Source organism: Ovis canadensis, chromosome 11 (assembly GCF_042477335.2).
Source record: "Ovis canadensis isolate MfBH-ARS-UI-01 breed Bighorn chromosome 11, ARS-UI_OviCan_v2, whole genome shotgun sequence".
In the NCBI taxonomy this organism is placed as follows: Eukaryota; Metazoa; Chordata; class Mammalia; order Artiodactyla; family Bovidae; genus Ovis; species Ovis canadensis.
This window is the reverse complement of record NC_091255.1, coordinates 32,375,292-32,397,007: the sequence shown is the minus strand read 5'-3', so window position 1 is coordinate 32,397,007 and position 21,716 is coordinate 32,375,292. Positions and strand designations below refer to the sequence as shown.

General features: G+C 45.8%; 1 protein-coding gene across 4 annotated transcripts in view; it reads right to left on the bottom strand.

Annotated features, from left to right (window-relative positions):
- The window catches only part of RAP1GAP2 (RAP1 GTPase activating protein 2), a 185,131-nt gene that overhangs the window by 35,640 nt on the left and 127,775 nt on the right, over positions 1 to 21,716 (bottom strand). For 2 of the 4 annotated variants that reach the window (XM_069542763.1, XM_069542765.1), the window contains 8 exons: positions 21,342 to 21,386; positions 20,590 to 20,622; positions 19,967 to 20,179; positions 18,644 to 18,747; positions 11,362 to 11,440; positions 10,548 to 10,601; positions 7,502 to 7,585; positions 2,431 to 2,531 (listed from right to left, as the gene is read on the bottom strand). In XM_069542763.1, the coding sequence (XP_069398864.1) occupies positions 2,431 to 2,531; positions 7,502 to 7,585; positions 10,548 to 10,601; positions 11,362 to 11,440; positions 18,644 to 18,747; positions 19,967 to 20,179; positions 20,590 to 20,622; positions 21,342 to 21,386 (713 nt within the window). The remainder of the gene's footprint in view (positions 1 to 2,430; positions 2,532 to 7,501; positions 7,586 to 10,547; positions 10,602 to 11,361; positions 11,441 to 18,643; positions 18,748 to 19,966; positions 20,180 to 20,589; positions 20,623 to 21,341; positions 21,387 to 21,716) is intronic. The other 2 variants (XM_069542764.1, XM_069542766.1) reach the window with 1 other exon arrangement.

Sequence of the window (21,716 nt, the reverse complement as noted above, 5' to 3'; positions counted from 1 at the left end):
TTATTATTTAGAAGACAAAGGCAGACCCTCCATTCCAAGCCTCGGCCATGTCCCTTCCATACCATGGGAAGACAGAGGTCCAGCCAGAGTTTCAGACAAATGCTGTCCCAGCTGCTAGGGGCCTCCCAGCCTGGGCATAAGCCCTTCTCTCTGCAAGGGCAGGCCCGCAGCCCTGAGCAAGGGCAGTCGGCCATCCTGATGGTGGTAAGCCCCCCCTAGAGTATCCAGAGTCAGCAAGAAGCGGGGACAGACGCCTGACTTCTACCCAGTCAGTCCCAAAGTGGAGGGCCCCTTCGCCTGCCATGGCAACACCCAGCTGGGAGATATCCCAGGGGCTTCCTTCTCTGGCTGCCTCCTCACAGGCAGGAAAGAAAAGTACTAAGGAACTGGGTAGGCTTCTAGGACTTGCACCTTCTTCCTTTATAGAAACATGGCTGCTGGTCATGATCATATTCTTCAGCAAGGGGAGTGGGATACAGGTTCCTTTAAGAAAATGAAGTAAAATAGACCCTGGACATCAAGTCCTCCCCAACCCCCATACATTGCAATTTAAGCCAGAAATGTGCTCAGCCCCACATGGAGGAAAGCACAGGAGGCCAGGAGCTAGGAGCTCCCCAGGTTCTAGACCAGCTTCTGCCACAAAGTCAGCACACACCCTTGGGCACATCACTTAATTTGTCTAGGCCTCAGAAAATAACAGGATAGGGTTATATGATCTCCAGAGTCCTTGGTGATTTTAATATATTTTATCTCATCAACTGCAAGATATAAAACTTTTTCACATTTTAACATCTCTGAAATCAAGATATATCTTATATACTTTTTTTATTTTTGATGTTTTATATATTTGGGGGGCCACTCTGTGCAGCCTCTGTGAAGCACAAGGGCTTCCCTTGTGGCTCAGCTGGTAAAGAATCCACCTGCAATGTGGGAGACCTGGGTTCGATCTCTGGGTTGGGAAGATCCCCTGGAGAAGGGAAAGGCTACCCATTCCAGTATTCTGGCCTGGAGAATTCCATTGACTGTATAGTCCATGGGGTCACAAAGAGTTCGACATGACTGAGTGACTTTCACTTTCCCTGTAGCATACAGGATCTTAGTTCCCCAAACCTTGCCCCCCGGAGTGAAAGCTCAGAATCTTAACCACTGGACAAGCAGGGTAGTCCCAGGATATATCTTGTAAGGATGGCATCTTAGAGCCAATGGAAAGTGGTATAATAAGAACAATAATAATGACATCCAGTGCTTACTCTGTGCATGAAACTGGCTTAAGCGCTTCCTGTGCGTTATCTATTTTAATCCTTCAACAAGCCTGTAGGGTCAGTGCTATCTTTATCTCCCTTTTCATAGACAAGGAAATTGAGGTTTGCAGAGGTTAAGTCCTCTTAACCTCATGTTCAAAGTCACAGAGCTAATAAGTGGCAGGGATGAGATTTTGACCCATGTGTGACTGACTCTAGACAGCAGTGATGACCTTGAAGAGAGAGGAAGAGGGGAAAAGGGAAAAGGAGAAAGAAGAGGAGGAGAGAAGGAAGCAGAGGAAGGAAGTGATTACTGAACACCTAAGCCATGCCAGGCACGGAGCTAGGTGCATTCACACGTTAGGAAATCCTGTTAAGATGGCTGTTGAGGTGTAGAAATCTGAGGGTTTAGTCGTGCTCCAGCCACAAAGCAAAGAATAGGTTGGCCAGGTCTGAAGGCCCTCCCCAAATGTTGCCTTTGTCAAAGGAAATAAAGGGCTGAGCTTTCAAAACGATTGCCCCAATATTCTCTCTGTCCACTTACAGAACCACAGGCTGTTGCACAGATTCCTGCCAGAAGGATTATGGTATTTGCACCAACTCTATTATCCAATTTTTTTGTGTATTATCTAAAATGGTCACTTCTCACACCCCCCACCCCCCAAACTACACAGGACTCTCTTTCCAGAATGCCTAGCAGCTGAATGACCTGCTCATCTGGAATGGAAGGTGGATTCATTTAACTCTCAGTTTGAGCCAACTGTAATCAGGAAGGCAAGTCTCAAGTGGAATGATTTCATCATGCATCCCAAGGGCAAAAGTCAATGCCTTGATTCAGGTCATCTGCCATTTGGGATTATCCCTGTACCACATGGAGAAGGAAATAGCAACCCACTCCAGTATTCTTGCTTGGAGAATTCCAAGGAAAGAGGAGCCTGGTGGGCTACAGTCCATGGGGTCACAAGAATCGGACACAACTTAAGTGACTAAACCACCACCACCACCTGTACCACAAATTCCTTAGAGATGCAATCAATGAATGTTGAGCACTTACTAAAAAGTAATCCCATGTTCCTTGTGTGTTTTTAATTCTCACGTGCCCCCTCCCTGCCAAAACTCAGCTGTTAACTCTCATCCTTCTCTAGGGCTTCATCAATGGGGCCAGAACCATCACTTGGCTAAAACTCACCCTTTAAAGTCCTGCAGCGTGATCGTGTCCCCTAGTAGTTCCAAGAACTCCTTGAAAGCTGGGCTCTCTTCATTGTTCCCAAATAGCTCCTCCTCCAGGGTCTGAAAGAGAAACAGGATCAGGGACAAATGTTAAGGGGGAAAAAAAAAAAAGGCTTACTGGTGCCGCCAAGGGAGGGAATGTGGTTGTCCAGATACCTGGTCCCCTTCTTCCTTTCCCCATTCTGAGCAGTCACCATCCCATGGCTCTGTCATCCTCAGGAGGAAGGACTAATGGGGCTCACTCAACAGAGGTGGATTTTGGGGGGCAATTAACGAAGATTTCTATTTGAACAAGAGCTACTGCTCACTGATCACTTTAAAAAGAAAAAGGCATGACCAGTATTCAGATACCTTGATTTTTTTAAAAACTTCCAAAGTTTAATGGATAATATATTTTCCCAAGCCTATGGATATATAACTTCCAGTCTAGTTAGCCATAATTTCATTGCACACTATATGATAATATTAATATGTGACTTTTTTAATTACTTGAGATTTTACAAAATAATTTCACCATTGTGTCTTTACAACAACACTGTGTTGTAAGTACAGAAAATAAATTGAGTCTCAAAGGAAAAATTAAAAGGACAAAGCTGAAGGAAAGCGTTCTTAGACTTGATACCATAAACCAATCCAAAACTGAAAAATTCATAATAGGACTTCTGACAAAGGATTTGTATCGAAAATATACAAAGAACTCTCAAAACTCAATAGCAATCAAAACCACAGTGAGACAGCACTTCACACTATAAACAAAAAGAAAGACAAGAAGTGTTGGTGAGGATATGGAAAAATCAAAACCCTCATACACTGCTGGTGGGAATGTAAAATGGTGCCATTTCTTTGGAAAATAGTCTGGCAGTTACTCAAAAAGCTAAACATGGAGTTGCCATATGACCAGCAATTCTACTCCTAAGAATATACCCAAGAGGCATGAAAATAACAGTTCATACAAAAAAAAAAGCTTGCATACAAATGTTAATAATAGTATTATTCAAAATAGTCCCAGAGTGGAAACAACCCCAATGTCCATCAACTGATAAACAGATAAGCAAAATGTGCTGAAAGTGACAGTCACTCAGCTGTGTCCGATTCTTTTCGACCCCATGGACTGTAGCCTTCCAGGCTCCTCTCTGTCCATGGGATTCTCCAGGCAAGAAAGCTGGAGTGGGTAGGCATCCCCTTCTCCAGGGGGATCTTCCCAACCCAGGGATCAAATCCGCGTTTCTCTGCATTGCAGAGTCTTTACCATCTGAGCCACCAGGGGAGCTAAAATGTAGTATATCCATACAATGGAATACAATTCCGCCATAAAAAAAAGAATAAAGTACTGATTCATTGCACAACATGAATGAACCTTGAAAGCATTATGCTAAGTAAAAGAACCGACATCAAAGGCCACATATTATGATTCCATTTATGTGAAATATCCCGCAAATCCACAGAGAGAGTAGAAATAGATATGTGGCCGACAGGAGCTACAGAGAATGGGGATGATGGAAGTGACTGTTAGGTATGGAGTTTCTTTTAGGGGTGATGAAACTTTTCTGTAGTTAGTGGTAATAACTGCACAATTCTGTGAATATACTACAAACCACTGAATTGTGCACTTTACTGAGATATAAGTCACATGCTGTTGTGAATTGGTATGGTATGTCAGTTATACCTCAATAAAGCTGTTATTTAAAAATTTTAAACTCAACAGTAAAAAAAAAAAAAAATCCAATTAGGAAATGGCCAAAGGACGTGAACAGCCATTTCACTGAAGAGGATATACAGATGGCAAATACGATGTTCAAATGGGAAAAGATGTTCACTGTTATTAGCCACTGTGCGTGTGCTTAGTCGCTCAGGGTGTCCAGCTCTTTGCGAGCCCACAGACTGCAGCCCACCAGCCTCCTCTGTCCATGGGACTTCCCAGGCAAGAAAACTGGAGTCAGTCGCCATTTCCTCCTCCAGGGGATCTTCCTGACCCAGAGACCAAACCCGTGTCTCCAGCACCGCAGGCAGATTCCTCACCCACTGAGCCATCAGGGAAGCCCCACCGTTAGCCATTAGAGAGGTGCAAATTAAAACCATTACGAGGTCTCACCACACATCTACTGGAATGGCTAAAATGACAAATAGTAGCAGCACCAAATGCTGGCAAGGATGTAGAGAAAATGGATCACTCACACATTGCTGGTAAGAATGTAAAATGGAACAACCATGCTAGAAAACAGCTTGGTAGTTTCTTATAAAACTAAACATATAATCACCACACACTCAGGCAATTGTCTTCCTAAATATTTATCCCAGAGAAATGAAAACTTCTGCTCACATAAAAAACTGTATACAAATGTTCACAGTGGCTTTATTCATAATAGCCCCAAACTGAAAACAACCCAGCTGTCTGTCCCTCAGTGGGTGAATCGTTACACAGATTGCGGTTGTTGTTTAGTTGCTAAGTCATGTCCAGCTCTTTTGTGAACCCATGGACTGTAGCCCGCCAGGCTCCTCTGTCCATGGGATTTCAAAGGCAAGAATATTGGAGCGGGTTGCCGTTTCCTCCTCCAGGGTATCTTCCCGACCCAGGCATTGAACCAATTCTCCTGCACTGGTAGCAGAATTCTTTACCACTGAGCCACCTGGGAAGTACGGTATAGATGCAATTAAAAAAACAGAAGAGTAAACTAATATGATCTTGGATATGGTTTGTAATTGTCTAAAGCTTGAGAAACAATGCTCTCTAGCAGGGGCCAGCAGACTATGTCCCAAGGTGCCAAGTCTGGCCTGCTGCCTGTTTTATAAATAAAGTTTTATTGGAACACAGCCAGGCTAATTCATTTAATATTGTCTGTGGCTCCTTCTGTACTACAGAGGTAGGGTTGAATAGTTGCAACACAAACAGTATAGCGCGAGAAGTCTAAAATATTTACTGTCTGGCCCTTTACAGAAAATGTTTCCCAATGCCTGATCTATCACAACTTGAGCCCAATATGCTGGCTGCCTCAGGTCAGGAAGCTAGGGTTCAGTAGAATAACCACTTCCAGACAATGTACATCTTCTCCTGAAAAAAACAATCTAGCTTATGCTCTGGGGTGTGTACCTCTCTCAAGGATTTAACTCTGTCTGGGATTACTGTCTTTATTTTTGTATTGGCCTTGAGCTTGATCATGCACTCAGGGAGGGGTTCCTAGTCATTGCTGTATCCGCCACAGTGCTTAGCAAAGTGCCTGACAAACAGAGAGTCAGATGGGGCTTATTTATATCCTAGGGTCAGCATAGGGCTTTCACACAACAAATGTTCATATTAATCCCTCCTAATGTAGGTCTGCAAAACAATCCATGTGTTTTAAGAAAAGACTTTTCTCTGCCCTTGCGCCCACTCCTTGCCTCAGTTACGTCAGGTACATAGACAACATGCAGACTCCGTCAGATTCCTTCTCTGAGGTGGATGGTTAATGTCCAGTAATTATAATTTTGCTGGAACATTGGACTGTAATCACCTTATGAGATCGGCGTTGGTAAATTTCACAAGCAAAGAACTTTAATTAGTGGGACTGTATTATCAGAGCTGTACAAAATAAAAATGCAATATGTGAAAATAATTAGAGCCACTACTTGAATAATTCCCTTACATTATAAGATTCATCTGTGTTGGTCTTTCAGCTCCTCAAGCCTTCATTAATTAGAGTGTTTTTAAGCAAACGCATGCCTCTTGTGGTCTAATATCTTCAGACAAGGAAGTCAGCTATCATCCAGATGAGAAAGATGTTGTCACGCAAAAGAGATGACAGAGGTAATACTGAAAAATACTACTGACCTACCATCAGGAGGGCCAAAACTTTTATTCATTCATTCATTCAGATAACAAAAAATTGAGTGTATTTCTATAAAGCCACCATGCTAGGCTCTTGGATGATACGAAGATGAAATGGATGTGGAAATTAATGAAGGCTTGAGGAGCTAAAAGACCAACACAGACGAATCTTATAATGTAAGGGAATTATTCAAGTAGCTGCTCTAATTATTTTCACATATTGCATTTTTACTTTGTACAGCTCTGATAATACGGTCCCACAGATGAGGAAACAGTGGTATGTTCAGCCGACCACTTCTCAGGATGTTAATAAATGTTCATGGTAGGAAAGATGGGAAGTTTGTGGTCAAATGAGTATGGGAAATACTGAGTTCAACAAAGTTATAAAGAGTTATCTACTTTGAGGGTTCTCAGAACCTTTAAAACGTTCCCACACAACTGATCACTCCCCTCCGGAACTCATTTGTTCACCAGACTAGTGTCTCATGGAACATACTTTGAGAAATACCTTTCTGGTCAACTAGGGTTTCACGGAACACACTTTGAGAAACACCATTCTGGTCAACTAGGGTCTCACGGAACACACTTTGAGAAACACCATTCTGGTCAACTGACTCCAAAGCAGCACCTGAAGCACCCCAAGAGACAGAGAAGGATGAGCAGTGTGTACTGGTAAAAATTTTAACAACTTGCTCTCTAAAGAGAGAAAAAAACAGAAGCTCTGGTGTTTGCCCATTTCCATAGTGTGAATACTTTCATTGTGGCTTACTGGAAGCCACAAACATGACATCAGTGAACACAGATGGGCAGAGAGCGCACACTCAATGCCAGGACACTACTCACATCTGGGGAGCAAAAGCGAATTCCCAGCAGGGAGAGTGGTGGGCAGAAAGAAAGCAGCCTTCACTAATCCATTCCCCTCCCCCCTGTCTGATTTTTCTTGTGACCAACAGCCCATTGCTAAACACAAGCAGAAGTAAGCCAGGAAAAACTAGAATTCACTAAATGAAAAGCTATATCGCGGTTTCAAGGATGTGCAAGCCTTTTTGAGAGCAGCAGCCTACCTTGAAGACTCTGCCACCTCCAGTCTAATTCTTATGTGGACAGGATGGTTGTACTCACGATGTTTAAGAACATAATCCAGGTGCTCTTGTGTGTGGGGAATGGGAAAACAAACGTCCCCAGGGAGAAAGCACAGGCTCGAGTGATGTGGATTCGTGATGCTTACCTGCCTGGCTTTCTGATAAATGACCCCGAATTTGAATGTGTTGTTGACGTCATGCTCATCGTAAGACACAATCATTTGGGAGGCCTGGAAAACAAGGGAATAAAAGAAATTAGATTATTAACCTGGAGGCAGAGTCAGGAGGCAGGTGGAAGGGGAAGTGCCCATTTCAGTGGAGGACGGGCCCCAGTTGATATGAGATGTCCACACATGGAGGAAGAGAAGAGATGAAGTCCACAGTCAGGATACAGGTCCGAAGGTCTCAGCTAGATTCCAGCCCCTGGGCTTCCCCCAGTGATGAAACCTCTGGGTCACCCATTCCATTTCCATTTAGATCTATCAGCTAATGCCTGTGCACACAGAGAGTCCACCAGAACACAAGGAACTGACTTGACCCCAGTCTTTTTATCTGGGGAGTAAAAAGTGAAGCTGGGACCCCAAAACCATAGTCATCAAGGATGATGCTAGCTCTAATTTCACCTCTAATCAGCAGTGTGACTTTTTCTTTTTTTTGGCTGTGCTGGATCTTCGCTGCTGTGCACGGGCCTTCTCTAGTTGAGGCAAGCGGGGCTGCTCTTAATTGCCGTGCATGGGCTTCTCATTGTGGCAGCTTCTCTTGTTGCGGAGCATGGGCTCCAGAGCATGCAGTCTTTAGTAGTTGTGGTACACGAGCTTAGCTGCTCTACAGCACATGGGATCTTCCTGCATCAGGGATCAAACAGGGATCGAACCCATGTCCCCTGCACTGGCAGGCAGATTCTTAATCACTGGACCACCAGGGAAGTCCAGCAGAGAGATTTTCAGCAAGGCGCTGCTCCTGTCCAGACTTCAATCCCCCTTACCCATAAAAGGAGAGATCTCTAAGGAGGAACATACCCTAATTCAATATACAAAGAAAAAACAAACAAAAAATCCGGACCATTGGTTCCATCCAATTGTCTCTTGTGTTTCAAAGAGTTGGTGAGAAACACTAATCTCTCATTTTCAGTCCACTGCTTTTACCTGTGCAGCTTTGATTAAACCACTTAACTTCCTTGGGCTTCAGTTTCCTCATCTGTTCAATGAAGACATGTGGCTCTGAAGATTCAGGGAAATGGGGCACACGAAGTGCAGAGCACACAGCGGCTATCATCAACATCTAGGTAAACCCTCTAGAAAGATCAGAGCTGGACCAGATTGCTAGGAAAGAGAAGACTTAGTGGCTATTCTCTGCAGTAAAAAGGAAGGATTCGACCATATGAGATGCTACGGGGAGAACAAGCCAGGCACGACTTGTTGGCCTGAGTACGTGACCCATGTCAGCTGTCACCCCTGACATCTCTCTCTGTGGCTCTCAGCTGCCTGATGAAATGGACACTTCTCAGCTTCACCTGGAAGATCAGCACTGCCTGACCCCAGAGGGCCCCCCCCAACTCCCGCCTGGGATGAGTCAAAGGCTCAGAGCAGTTGCCCTGCCCGGGAAGAGGCACTGAGCCATGGACACCCTCCAAGGAACATTCTAAACTCTGTGAACTGTAAAAACACGCACACATCTCAGCCAGATGAACATCCCAGCCGGACGAAGCAATCCTTCCAATCTAGCAAACATGAAAATACAGCTGCTCTTCCATTATTCCCAGAACCGGAGGCTTTACAAGCTACAGAGAGAACACTACAAAAATGAGAGTCATCGGTGGCTATGATTTGACAACAAAAATTGCCAAATTTGTAGTTAAGTTAGGATTTTATGATGGGGTTTTGATGTTTGGCTAAACCTCAGTAATTCAGCTTTAATTACAAAGGGGAGGGCAGTCTGAGTGATAGAAAATGTTTGGTGGAGCGCAGCATATTACTGGGAAGCGCCTTGGATGCTCGGATGGGGTGAAAGGGCCATCTTAGAGAAGGACTCTGGCACATTCTCCCCATGAGAGAAGATTCTGCCATTAACTCTGCCACTGCACGGGGAGAAACAGTGTGTCAAGCACAATCGTGAAGATCTGAGGTGTTGATTCTAGGGGCTTGGGGTGTCACAGCCAGGACAGGATCCCTCTTCAGACACAACCCCACCAGACGTTTCACCTCCTGGTTCCTGGTTGTCAGAACTGGGACTCAGGAGGACTGACCAGCCCCAGCCAGCTTCAGCTGGCCCACAGTGGACGCTGGGGAGCACCAACCAGCTTGCACGGTCTCTGCCTACATGTTGCGGGTGCGCAAAGCCCTGGGTCTCTTCCTACAGCCAATTTTTTTCTCATTTAAAACAAAATTATATTTTTATTTTTTGGCAGCGCTGTGCGGCATGTGAGATCTTAGTTCCCTAACCATGGATCAAACCCATGCCCCCTGCATTGGGAATTTGAAGTCTTAACCACTGGACCACCAAGGAAATCCCTCGATGACCGATTTGAAGCAATTCACTGTCCATGTGTGATTTAGGTCCTTTCGTGCCAAGCTGTTCTTGAGTGAGCTTATGAGTTCGTTTTGTTAGCACTGCTCTCCTCCCCACCCGCACCCCCACATCAGAACTGGGGTCAAGATCAGGCCAATCCCAACGAAGCTGTTAACAGAGGACCAGGCGAGTCGATTAACTAGAGCCCGGTGGAAGAGGCCTAGCTTGTGAGGCCTCAGAACTGTAGTAATGTTGGCAATGGGGAGCCAAGGTCTGGCCTTGTATTTCTTAATGGGGTTCTGCCTTCTGCTCGCTCCCCAACTCCATGCTTATGGCTGACCAGGTCTGCAGCAGCCCCCTACCTAGAGGCAGAATCACTCCCCAGCCCAGCACCAGCCTTGAGGAGGTTCAATCAGGGTGAGACGGAGAAACTGCTACCCATCTGCTGTCTCCACGAAACTGGGGATCGACTGATGCAGGCCGGAGACCCAGGCGTGGCTGAGGATGGGTTTCCAGCAGATCAGTTTGTGAAGGGGTAGGCAGGATGAGGGGAAGACATGCAGGTTTGTCATGGAGACCCCACAAAAAACCCCCAAGATGCAAAGAACTTCCCACAGAGCCACAGGCATGCAAATCCAAGCCAAGCGGCAGGGCCGGAGTCAGGGGGAAGGGGAAGGTCCTCACCTTGGGGTACAGGACAGGGTTGAATTTCAGCCCCACTGCGTCATCACAGAAAGCCTGAGCGGGGAGAGAGAAAAACACAGCTCAGGGGCCACGTCCACGGAGCACACCTGGGCTGCCCTGCCCACCAAGAGAAAGAGAATGAGGCCAAGACCTGCAGGGCCCAGGGGTCTGAGGTCACTGCTGGTCACTCGTGTGTGGTCAGGAAAGTCAAGAGACCTTCCTGGTGTTTCCCACTGAAGTGAGGCCACCACAGGTATCCAGCACAGTTTTGCCTGGCCTTCCCACTCCCAGAGTGTGGGTCCACCCCAACGCAGCTGATCATCCTTCTTGCCCCTCTTTTCTGACTCAGTTCCCCGCATCCCAGAGAAGGCACCCAGGCCCCTCCACCCACTGATGGTTCCTTACCTAAGAGGCTCCTCTGTCGGGATCAACAGCCTGACCATCCCTCAACCCCAGCCATCCTCTGCTCTGAAGGCTCCCAGCTCCCCTCCCCTCCATCCTCCTCTGAAGCCCCACCCTACTCTCCATATCCAGGCCTGTCTCTCCATTTCTCTAGTCTGCTGAACTAGCTGCGAACTTGGGGTAAGAACCTGGGTAAGAGCAGCCTGTTCCCTGAGCAGCCTCAGCAGTGAGGATGAGATGGAGTAGGGATTTGGGGGTATCCACCAACAGCTCCCCCACTCCATGCATGCAGTCAAGGGTCCAAAAGGAGAGTGGCTCCTCCTTCCCAAAGGCAGAGCCCACCCAGGACAAGCCTGTGCCCCCAAGACCCAGCTAAAAGAGGAAGCCACCTCCTCTTGGTGCCAGCTTTTACCTTTGCAATCTGAGGGACACTGGGCAACTTGCTCAGTCCAGCCAAGGGAATCCGCTCGTGCACCGTCTTTACTTTAGACCTACACACATCCAAGAGATGAGAAGGGGTGAAGATCACCTTTCACGAGATGGATGAGGATAAGAAAGGCGAGTCCACAGAAATGGAGTCAACGAGGAAGGTGGCTGAGGTCACAACAGGCCACAAAGCAGGTACCTGATTCATGTCACCCCTGGGTCAGACCTGCCTTATGCCACCCGAGCCAGGCACTGGGTGCCCTCAACTTAAATGGGAAAACAGGATCCTACTTAGGGACCCCACGGGAAATGGATACTCAAAGAACCTTCAGGGTACAGCTGACTGCAACTGAAACAGGAAATGCAAATAGTCACCTTCAAATTCAACATTATTTTTTTGCTTCTTGGTGGGTTTTTTGTGTTCTCCAGAAGAAGTGGGCAGAGCTTCTGGATATATTCGGGTCTGACATGCAATTAAACCTTAAGAAAAGAAAACCTAATATTTGAAAATCTGGACTTACTCAAAATATAAATGGGATGAGAGTTGCTCTATAAAGAGATTCACCATAAGATTCTAAATTTAGCCCATTCCCCTGATTCATTCAGCACATTATGAAAGTGTTGAATTCTACCGAATGCTTTTCTGCATCTGCTGAGATCATCATATGGTTTTTAATCTGTTAACCTGGTGGATTATATTTCTGTTGAGCTATCTTTTCATTTCCTGGGTAAAACTCCACTTGCTTATGCTGTATTATTTTTTCCATATCCTCCTGAATTTAACTTGTTGATATTTCATTTAGAGTTTCATACCTACGTTCAGGAGCAACACTGGCCTGTTTTATTTTCTTGTGCTTCCCTTGTCAAGTTTCAATATCAAGCCTCAAAAAATTGCTAGGAAGCATCTCACCCTTTGAAATAGTTTGTATACCATAGGAATTTCCTGTCCCTTAAAGGTTTGCTAAAATCTGTCTGTGAAATCTCTGGGCCTGCTCTTTTTCATTTGGAGGATACTGTTGGCTACCAGTTAGGTTCTTTAACGGTGAACGTTAAGGTCTTCTACTCTTCACTGAGTCAATTTTGGTAATTTATGTTTTATTCTATAAAAGTATCCATCAAATGCATTAATATAAAGTTGTTTTTGGTGTTCTCTTAAGACTTCATTTCTATTTGTAGTTGTATCCCTTCCTTCATTGCAGAAATAGTATCTGTTGATATCTTTTCTGTTTTCATTATCAGCCCTTGCTGGGGATTTAGTTTACTAATCTTTTCAAAGAGATAGCTTTTAATTTTACTATCTCTATTCTTTTTTTTGGTTTTTTTGCTTTCTACTTCACTAGCTTATGCTTGCCTTTTTTCTTTCCTTCTATCTTCTTTGGTTTCTGCTTTGCCTAAAGCTATGACAAACCTAGATAGTGTATTAAAAAGCAGAGACAACACCTTGCTGACAAAGGTCCGTAGAGTCAAAGCTACGGTTGTTTTTTTCCAGTAGTCATGTATGGATGTGAGAGTTGGACCATAAAGAAGGCTGGACACCAAATAACTGATGCTTGCAAATTGTGGTGCTGGAGATGACTCTTGAGAGTCACTTGGAGATCAAACCAGTCAATCCTAAAGGAAGTCAACTCTGAATTTTCACTGGAGGGACTGATGCTGAAGCTAAAGCTCCAATATTTTGGGCACCTGATGCCAAGAGCTGACTCATTGGAAAAGACCCTGATACTGGGAAAGATTGAAGGCAAAAGGAGAAGGGGGAGGCAGAGGATGAAATAGTTAGATAGCATCACTGACTCTATAGATAGTGGAGGATAGGGGAGCCTGGCATGCTGCAGTCGATGGGATCGCAAAGAGTGGGATACAACTTAGCAACTGAACAACAACATTCTTTTTCTAACATCCCAACCTGCATGCTTACACACTGAATCTTTCTTCTTTTTTACAAATGCATTTAAAACTATACATCTCTCCCTAAGTACCACTTTAGCTGCATCCCACACGTTGATGGTGGTATTTTCACTGCCACTTAGTTCTAAATATTTTGTCAGTTCTTTTGTGATTTCCCCTTCAGCACATGAGTTATTTAAAAGGGTTTTCTTTGTTTTTTTTTTTTTTTTACCATTCCAAATATAAGAGTCTTATCTTTCAGTATTTTAATTGCTGACTTCTAATTTAATTTTTGTGTATTCTGGGAATATAACCTATTACATTAGTTAGAAAGTCACTCAGTCATGTCCAACTCTTTGCAACTTCATGATCTATATAGTCTATGGAATTCTCTAGGCCAGAATACTGGCGTGGGTAGCCTTTCCCTTCTCTAGGGGATATTCCCAATCCAGGGATCGAACCCACGTCTCCCTCATCACAAGCGGATTCTTTACCAGCTGAGCCACAAGAGAAGCCCCCATATATGATATTTATTATTTGAAATTTGCTAACTTGATTCATGGACTGTTTTTTCATGTCCACATGAGCTTGAAAAAAATGTATCTTTTTTTTCCTTTGTTGAGTTCAGGAATGTATGTTAGAAGATCAAATTTGTTAACTGTGTTGTTCAAATCTATATCCTCACAATTTTTGTGTCTGCTTGGTCCACTGGTATCTAAGAGGCGTTCCTGAAATCTCCAACTGTAGCTGAGGATTTGTCTACTCACATTCCCATCAGCATTTGCCTCTTTAAACTCAAGACTATGTTACTAAGTACAAGTTCATGACTTGACTTGACAAGTTAGACTTTCCAGGTGGACTGTTCTTTTGATCGTCATGTAGCCTGAGGCCTCTGAGGGGTCCAGTAAAGAGCATCTTTCCTGGCCCAAGTTATGAACAAAATCAGAAAAAAAAAAAGAAATTAAAAGTAAGGCAGCTGGGGACTTTGCTGGTAGTTCAGTGGTTAAGACTCCGCACTCCCATTGCAAAGGGCTCGGGTTAGAGATCTAAGATCCCACACGCCACACAGCATGGCCAAAAAAATTAAAAAGCAAGGCAGTTGGAAATGAAAATGACTCCTTTGGTACTGATAAAGGTGAAGAGGAAGCACAGTAGCTTAGCGTGAAGGTGAAATGAATGTTTAAAACTAAACCCCAGAGTTATCCACCAGTCACAGACAGTGCGGGGCAGGGACAAGCCTCCTCTCCTGGGGTCTGCTCAGGTGAGACTACAATATAGGGAGCAGGGAGTACCCCAAGGGCAGATAGCTTCAGGAGGGAAAGGGAAAAGGATACAGCTACCTACATCAAGTCCTTACTGCATATTTACCTACCAAGAGGGTGGAGACAGCCAGGAGTGCTACACAGAAGTGTTCCTTCACAAAGCAAGGAAATCAGGAGTAGGGAAGGATTCCCAAGTTACAAGAGTGCTCCTTTTATCTCTACTGATGCATTTTCCTTGAAATTCTATTTTTTTCTGACAGGACTATTGCTACACCAGATTTCTTAGCTAGTATTTTTCCAGAATATCTTTTTCTATTTCTTCATTTTAAATCTTTCCATGTCATTTTTCTTTAGACATGACTCTTATAAGTAGAATACAGCTGCATTTTAGTTCAATCCGATAGCCTGAGATTTTCATAGACCATTTGTACTTGTGCTTACTAATATACTTGGAATTGCTTTTATCACTTTGTGTTTTTAATAACCCTGTGTTTTTTCTTCTTTCTCCTTCCCTGCCTTCAGTTTGGTAAATTTTTAAAATTCTTTTTATCCCTCTGCTAGTTTAAGAGCTATATATTGTATTTCTATAACTTCCAATACACCTATTTATATTTTTCCAACAAACTCTAAACTTACTTGCTATCTCTCTCCTGAGGAAGGAAGGAGACACAAGAGCTACTGAACTCTTTCCTTCCCACTGTCTTTCCTGTATTTGTTTAGAAATTTAATTCAAGAATTTTTTCTTTAAAAAAATTCTTTTTCCAGTCAGTAATTAAATTTATCAGCATAGTTTATCTATGTCTTCTTACTTTTTAGTTGCATCTTTTCTTTCGGTTTCTCTTTTCTTTTAGCTGAAGTACATCCTTTAGTGTTTCTTTCAGTTAGATTCTGTGAATAATGTACTCCCTTCATTTTTTTTAATGTCTGAACAACTTTCTTCCACCATTTTAAAGCTACTGTCCCACTGTCCCATGGCTGATAAGAAACTGGCTCCCAGGCTGGCTGTCATTCATAGATAATCTATTTTTAGGTAGCTTTAAAAATTCCTATTTATCTTGGAAGTTCTAAATAAAATCTGTTCTTTACAAGTTTCAAATAACTACCTGCAAACCGTCTAGATCTAGAAACTTCTGGAGAGAGAATTCTTGGAGAACTTTTCAATTTATTCCATCACTGTTATTGATCCGGTCAGGTTCTTCACCTCGTGTTAAACTCAGTCACGTGTGCCCTCCTCGAAAAGCACCTGCTTCAGATGAAATTTCCGATGTAATAGCACGATGGGCTTCTCTGGTGGCTCAGTGGCTAAGAACCTGCCTGCCAATGTGAGAAATGCAAGAGATGTGGGTTCGATCCCCAGGTCTTAACCAGTGGACCGCCAGGGATGTCCCTAATCTTTTGTCTTTAAAACAGATCATTTTTTTTAGAGGTTTGCTGAAAATATAAAGTTAATGGATATCGGAATTTAACTTGGCTTGCTATAATAAATCCTTTCCAAAGCTTGGATATTTTCCTACCCTCTAAACGCTAAGTTATGCTTTTTTAAACGCATGATCTTTTCTTTCACCAAACTATTAGGGTTTGGGTTTGTTTGTTTTTTTCCTCTCCTTCTTTTTATATCCAAACTTAAGAAAGGTGGACCTTCCCAGGGGGCACAGTGGTGGATAATCCACCTGCCAAGCCTGGAGACATGAGAGATGTGGGTTCGATCCCTGGGTCGGGAAGATCCCCTGGAGTAGAAAATGGCAACCCACTCCAGTATTCTTGCCTGGAAAATTCCATAGACAGAGGACTCTAGTGGGCAGTCCAAGGGGTTACAAAAGAGTTGGATATGACTTAGCGACTGAATAAGCATACACATTGAAAAAGGTGACATCTACTCGGGCTTGTTACTTATCTCCAAATTGTAAGGAGATTCTCCTTGACAACTCTCACGGCACACACAGGTGTTGTTAGAATCCTCAGATTTTAGCTGGAGAGCTGGTTGCTCTAAGACATCAATTAAATAATCCAGAAGCTGACAGGGAATGAGGAAGAAACTGGGATAGAGTCACTGCCAGCAGGGGAATTTCATCTCTGCATAATTTCTTCTTTGTGCCTGGTGAAGTTACTAGGCCGTGAGGCCAATTTTTTTTTACATCTGGCTTTTGGTATACCATGTGATTACCCAACTTCCTAGCTGGTGAATGGTTTCTCTCTGCCACCCTGCTCACTGGATTTCTACTGGGAAAGCCACATTTGAGCTTAACTCCCCAGGACATTTTTTTAAAAAAAGGAATCCTATGCATTTCTTTTTAGTATTTATTTGGCTGTGCCTGGTCTTAGTTGTAGCAAGAGGGATCTTCAATCTTCCTTGTCGTATGCGAGATTTTTTTAGCTGCAGCATGCGAAATCTTCATTGCAGCATGTGCGATCTAGTTCCCTGACCAGGGATCAAACCCAGGCCCCCTGCCCTGGGAGGGTGGAGTCTTAGCCACTGGACCACCAGGGAAGTCACTCCCCGAGGCATTGATTTCAAACGCTGTTGACCCGAAACAACAAAAGTGGTTCCGTGTGGAAAGACCTCTGAATGTTCCAGGGCTCACCCTTACTTCTAAACAGCACAGAATTATCTCCAACATGCAGGAAACCTGGGTTCAATCCCTGGGTTGGGAAGATCCCCTGGAGAAGGGAAAGGCTACCCACTCCAGTATTCTGGCCTGGAGAATTCCATGGACAGTATAGTCCCTGAGATGGCAGAGTCAGACACGACTGAGCAATTTCCACTTCATCTATTCCCTCATTACACTGCTTTCTAAGAAAGAGGCACTGAGGTCAGTTCTCCATATCACCCCACAGATTACCAAAGAATAAAAAAATCATCAAAATGTGCTGTGTGCCAAGCATCTTTCTCTCTCTTTTAGTCCAGGTGTGGCATTTCAGATAGGATAACGGTATTAGAAAAAGAAGGTTAGATCCTTGGTTCAATTATCTTCTTACTCAGAAATGCTACCGCATCTGGGTCTGAGTTTTATTAAGAATGGAAGTAATTTTCTTCACAGAGGTTCACCAACTTGAAATCCTATTAGGATATGGGGATCGGGGTATTACTCTCTCAGAATATTGGTGCTAGCGATTTAATGGACTCTTCCTTGCCTTGCAAACATCATTTCTAGCCAGGTGAACCTCAGCAAAGAAAATTGGTTCCTTTCTTAAGAAAGAGCAAATCAAAATTGGATGAGTGCTGACAACTTCCTTGTACCAGCTCCCCCCTCCTCCTATCCTTCTCATTGCAAGGCTAGTTGTCACTTTCCATCCCATTTTTATCTCAACACTTGGGCAGAGAAAAAATGCTTTTGCTCTTTTCCAAATACCATCAAGGACTTCCAATTAGATTCACAAATATGGACTGGGAGTTTGACAGGTTCACAGCACACTGCTAAGCACCATTGCTGATTTTCCCCGCTTCTCCACCAGCCCAATGGGGACAGAGATATTTAAGATTGACTCTCTGTGTTCCCACAGCATCCTGTGCAAATCAATAAAATAATACTTGTGCCATACATTAAAATCCTGTTTCTCACCACTAGGCCTGCAGAGAACATGGACCATTCACTGTCATTACTACAAAAGATGTTCTAAAAAACACATAAGTCCAACAGAAACCAATTCTAGTTCCTGCCCTTGAGAAGGTCATAATCCAGAGAGAGGTCCCCGGCCTGGCTGTGAATCAGTGCTCCGGTTGTTACCACCATTCCTTTTTGGGGAGCCCAGGGTACACAGAGATGCTTTGGGACCTATTTTCCGCGACTGGATGCACACTGGAGGCAGTGTTCTGGCAAACCTTCTCCCAGGACAGTCTGGAGCTATATCTCAGCAGGATGGACCATCTTCTTCAGAGTCCCAGTCCCCATAAGAGAAGCAGGTGGGGGTAAGGTCTAGGTGACCTTGAGCCCAGACACCATGCTGACTCCTGCAGTCAGCCAGCTGGCACAAACACCTGGTCTCCCCACCTGGCAACTCACACACAGCCCCAAGACTCCAGCCAGGTTTGTTTCCCCAGCACACCCAGACCAGACTGGTCAGACCGGTATTTCTGGGTACCAGCCACTGGAGGCGTGGCCTCCAACAGCGCCAAAGCCCCACCTGAGAATGATCCGAAGGTACTCAACACCTTCGGCCTCCTCACACTTCACGGACAGAAGCAAGTTTCCCAGGCTGCTGCCGGTACAGTAGAAGTTTAGATGATCCTAGAGATAGAAATCAGGTGTTAGTGGGAATTGGCGGGGGGGGGGGGCCCTCCAGACATGTTCCCCCAAATCACCTCCTTCACCAGGAGTCAGAAGCCCCACAGCAACAAGGAAGAGATAAAAGCTAAAGTTGTGGTTCTGCTGGTGATGGTGGAGGGAGGGATAGATGAGGGGAAGGAGAAGAAGGGCCACAGTAACAGGTTCCAACTGCCCGGAGTCCCAGGACCTGCCGGGCACTGGGCTAAAAGCCCAATATCCCTTCACTCCTTTAATCCTGACTTTTAACTTTATGCAGAAGAAAACATCATCGTGCCCATTTCACAGATGGGTAAACCACGTTCAGAGTCGTTAACTATCCAAGGTCAAACCACTAATAAGTGAAAGATCCAGGGTTCCACATCTGTCTTGACCAAAGCACAAGTTCTTCACCACATGATACCTAGTCTGCTACCTTGATCCCAGGGGCAACCCTCCCCAGTTCAGACTATTTGCAGGAATAAACCTGGGAGGGTGGAGCCAGTTGGTTCTCTAGACAGTCGGTCTCTCCCTGGCTCAGGGAGCCCATCCTGGACCAGTTATCTCGGGGTGGGGCCCTGGAATCTGCATTTTAACACATTCCCCAGGAGGTGCTGACACACAACTCCTAAGACTGCAAAGCTGCCTTAGGCTGGAGATTTCCGGAATCTGCCCTCGGGACTTCCGGAACCTGGCAAGTCTGGTGGGCAGAATATATTTAAAGAAATGTAAAGTCGTCACTTTTAAGCCATCAGAGGCTCACAGCACATCATCTGGTACAAGTACCAAGGGGGACCTGCTAGAATGAGGACACAAGAGACTTGTACTATTTTGATAGAAACAGACTTCCTAAGTGTGAGAACATTTTTTTTTTTCCTTCCACTCTTCTTCACCTCCAAACACTACCCATTCCATCACCTTCTAAAATATGTGTCGGGGGTGTTCCCAACCTGGACCCATCACCCACGAGCCTTCCTGGCTCTGCAGATGCTCAGTCTGCCCCGTCCTCACCCCCCACCCCCGCCCAGGGGCAGAGCCAGTCAAGACACTGGCAGGCAGCAAGGACAGGGGCAGGACTTGGAAGAGGAGAGACAAAGAGAAAGGGGGCCTGGAGAGGAACGCCAGGCTCCTGCCCCCACCCCCTGCCCACCGCCCCCACCTCCAGCAGCTATTTATTTCCCTGCCCTGGGTCCCCGTGCCTTACCTTCCCCAGGAAGTGCCTGCGATAGGCCCTGGCTTCACCCTTGCACTCGAGCTTGTAGCCAAACGTGCTGGGACTGAGGCTCTCCTCCTCCTCATCCTCACAGATGCTGCTGCCCAAGGAGGTCGGTGTGCTCACGTTCTCGGGGTCCTCAATCCAGTAGCCCCCAAACTGGGGCAGGACGATCAGGGGGTATGGGCCTCCCTTCTCCACAACCTGGAGGCAGAGGGAGGGTCTGGCACTGCAGCCTGTCCCGGGTCTACAGAAGGAGGGGAGGGGTGCCGGTGGGGTGTCCCTCAACCTTCCAACCACTCCAAGGAGGGGATCCCATATTTGAGGCCAAAAGCAGTAACATGAACCCCTCCTCTAAGCCCTGCAATATCTCCCGTTTCACCGACCCTGGAGCACCAGAGGTGCAAAGCTTTGGCAGTTACGTCCAATTTAAACATGGAAAAACTGAGGTCACAAAGGGGATAATGGGAAGAGACCTCAGGCCCTCAAGTTCCAGGGCCAGCATTCTCTCCCACGTGAGGCCGGGCAGGGACCATCAACGTCATCACCATCAGCTCCCCCAGCTGCGCCCCAGAGACAGGACCCAGAGCTGAAGGCAGCCAGGGGGCCCCTACCTCGTCGATGCTGGGGTACGGAATGTAGTCATCCTGCAAGACAAACCAGACAATGTCACCATCCATCCCCGCAACACCCATCAGGTTTGACCACTGTTTCCATTCCCCTCTCCCAGATGGGGGAGGTAGGGGGCTGGGGGCCTGGCAGACTGCAGCAGAGCCTTGGAAGGATCAACGGGCAGAACACCGGACAGAAAAATAGCCTAGAGGCAGCTCTGGAACCTGGCTTGAGTTCTCCCCCAGAGTGACAGAACCTGAGTGCAGACCCTGCCAGCTGAAGATGCAGTATGCAAAGCGCTGAGGCCCACACTTCTGGTGACCCAGCTGTTCACCCTAGGAGGCTGTGACAGGAAGGTAACCTCTGGTCCCATCCAGCCCCCTCCAGGTAAGAGGGCTGACCTCCAAGTGATGAGCTGCACCCCTGGGCCTGGGCAATGGAAGTTGAAGCTGAGAGTTGATGCCTCTGGAACCTGGAGCACAGGGCCTGACACCCCTACACACAGCGTGTGGTCCATTCACAGGAGTGGGTGCAGAGAAGCCAGGCTGAGCCTCAAACCTTGTCTCCACCCCAGTCCACCCAGAAGCTGCCCCAAAGGCATTAAGCCAGGGCCCCCCTTGCTGCCCACTACGCCCTAGTCAACATGGTGTGGTCACCTAAGTGGCTCATGGTGAAAATCTGAGGTAGACAGCGTAAGATAGCAGAACCCAGCAAGCCCGCTGTGTCCCCTGCCTCTGTCACCCGCCCAGCCCACCTTGTTCTTCTGGGGTCCCGGCTTCTGCTCTTCAAGCTTGATCCCCTGCAGAAACAAGGAAAAGAGGATCCATGGAAAAGCAAAGGTCACAGAAGACGAGCCAAACAGAGGAGTTTATCAGGAGCAGCTGCCTTAGCTGGCAGTTAGTGACAGCAGCGGCAGCCGGCGTGGCCCTTGCACACTCAGGCCTCACAGAAGCCTCGGCAAGGCAGCAGGTTAACAGCATGGGCTCAAGCCAGATCACGGGGGTTCAAATCCCAGCACTGCCACTTACGACCTGATGACCTTGGGCAAGTCACAGAACCTCTGTGTAGCTCAGTGTTCCCATCTGTAAAGTGGGAATGAAAACCTCACCTACTCTGGTAGTGAAGATTC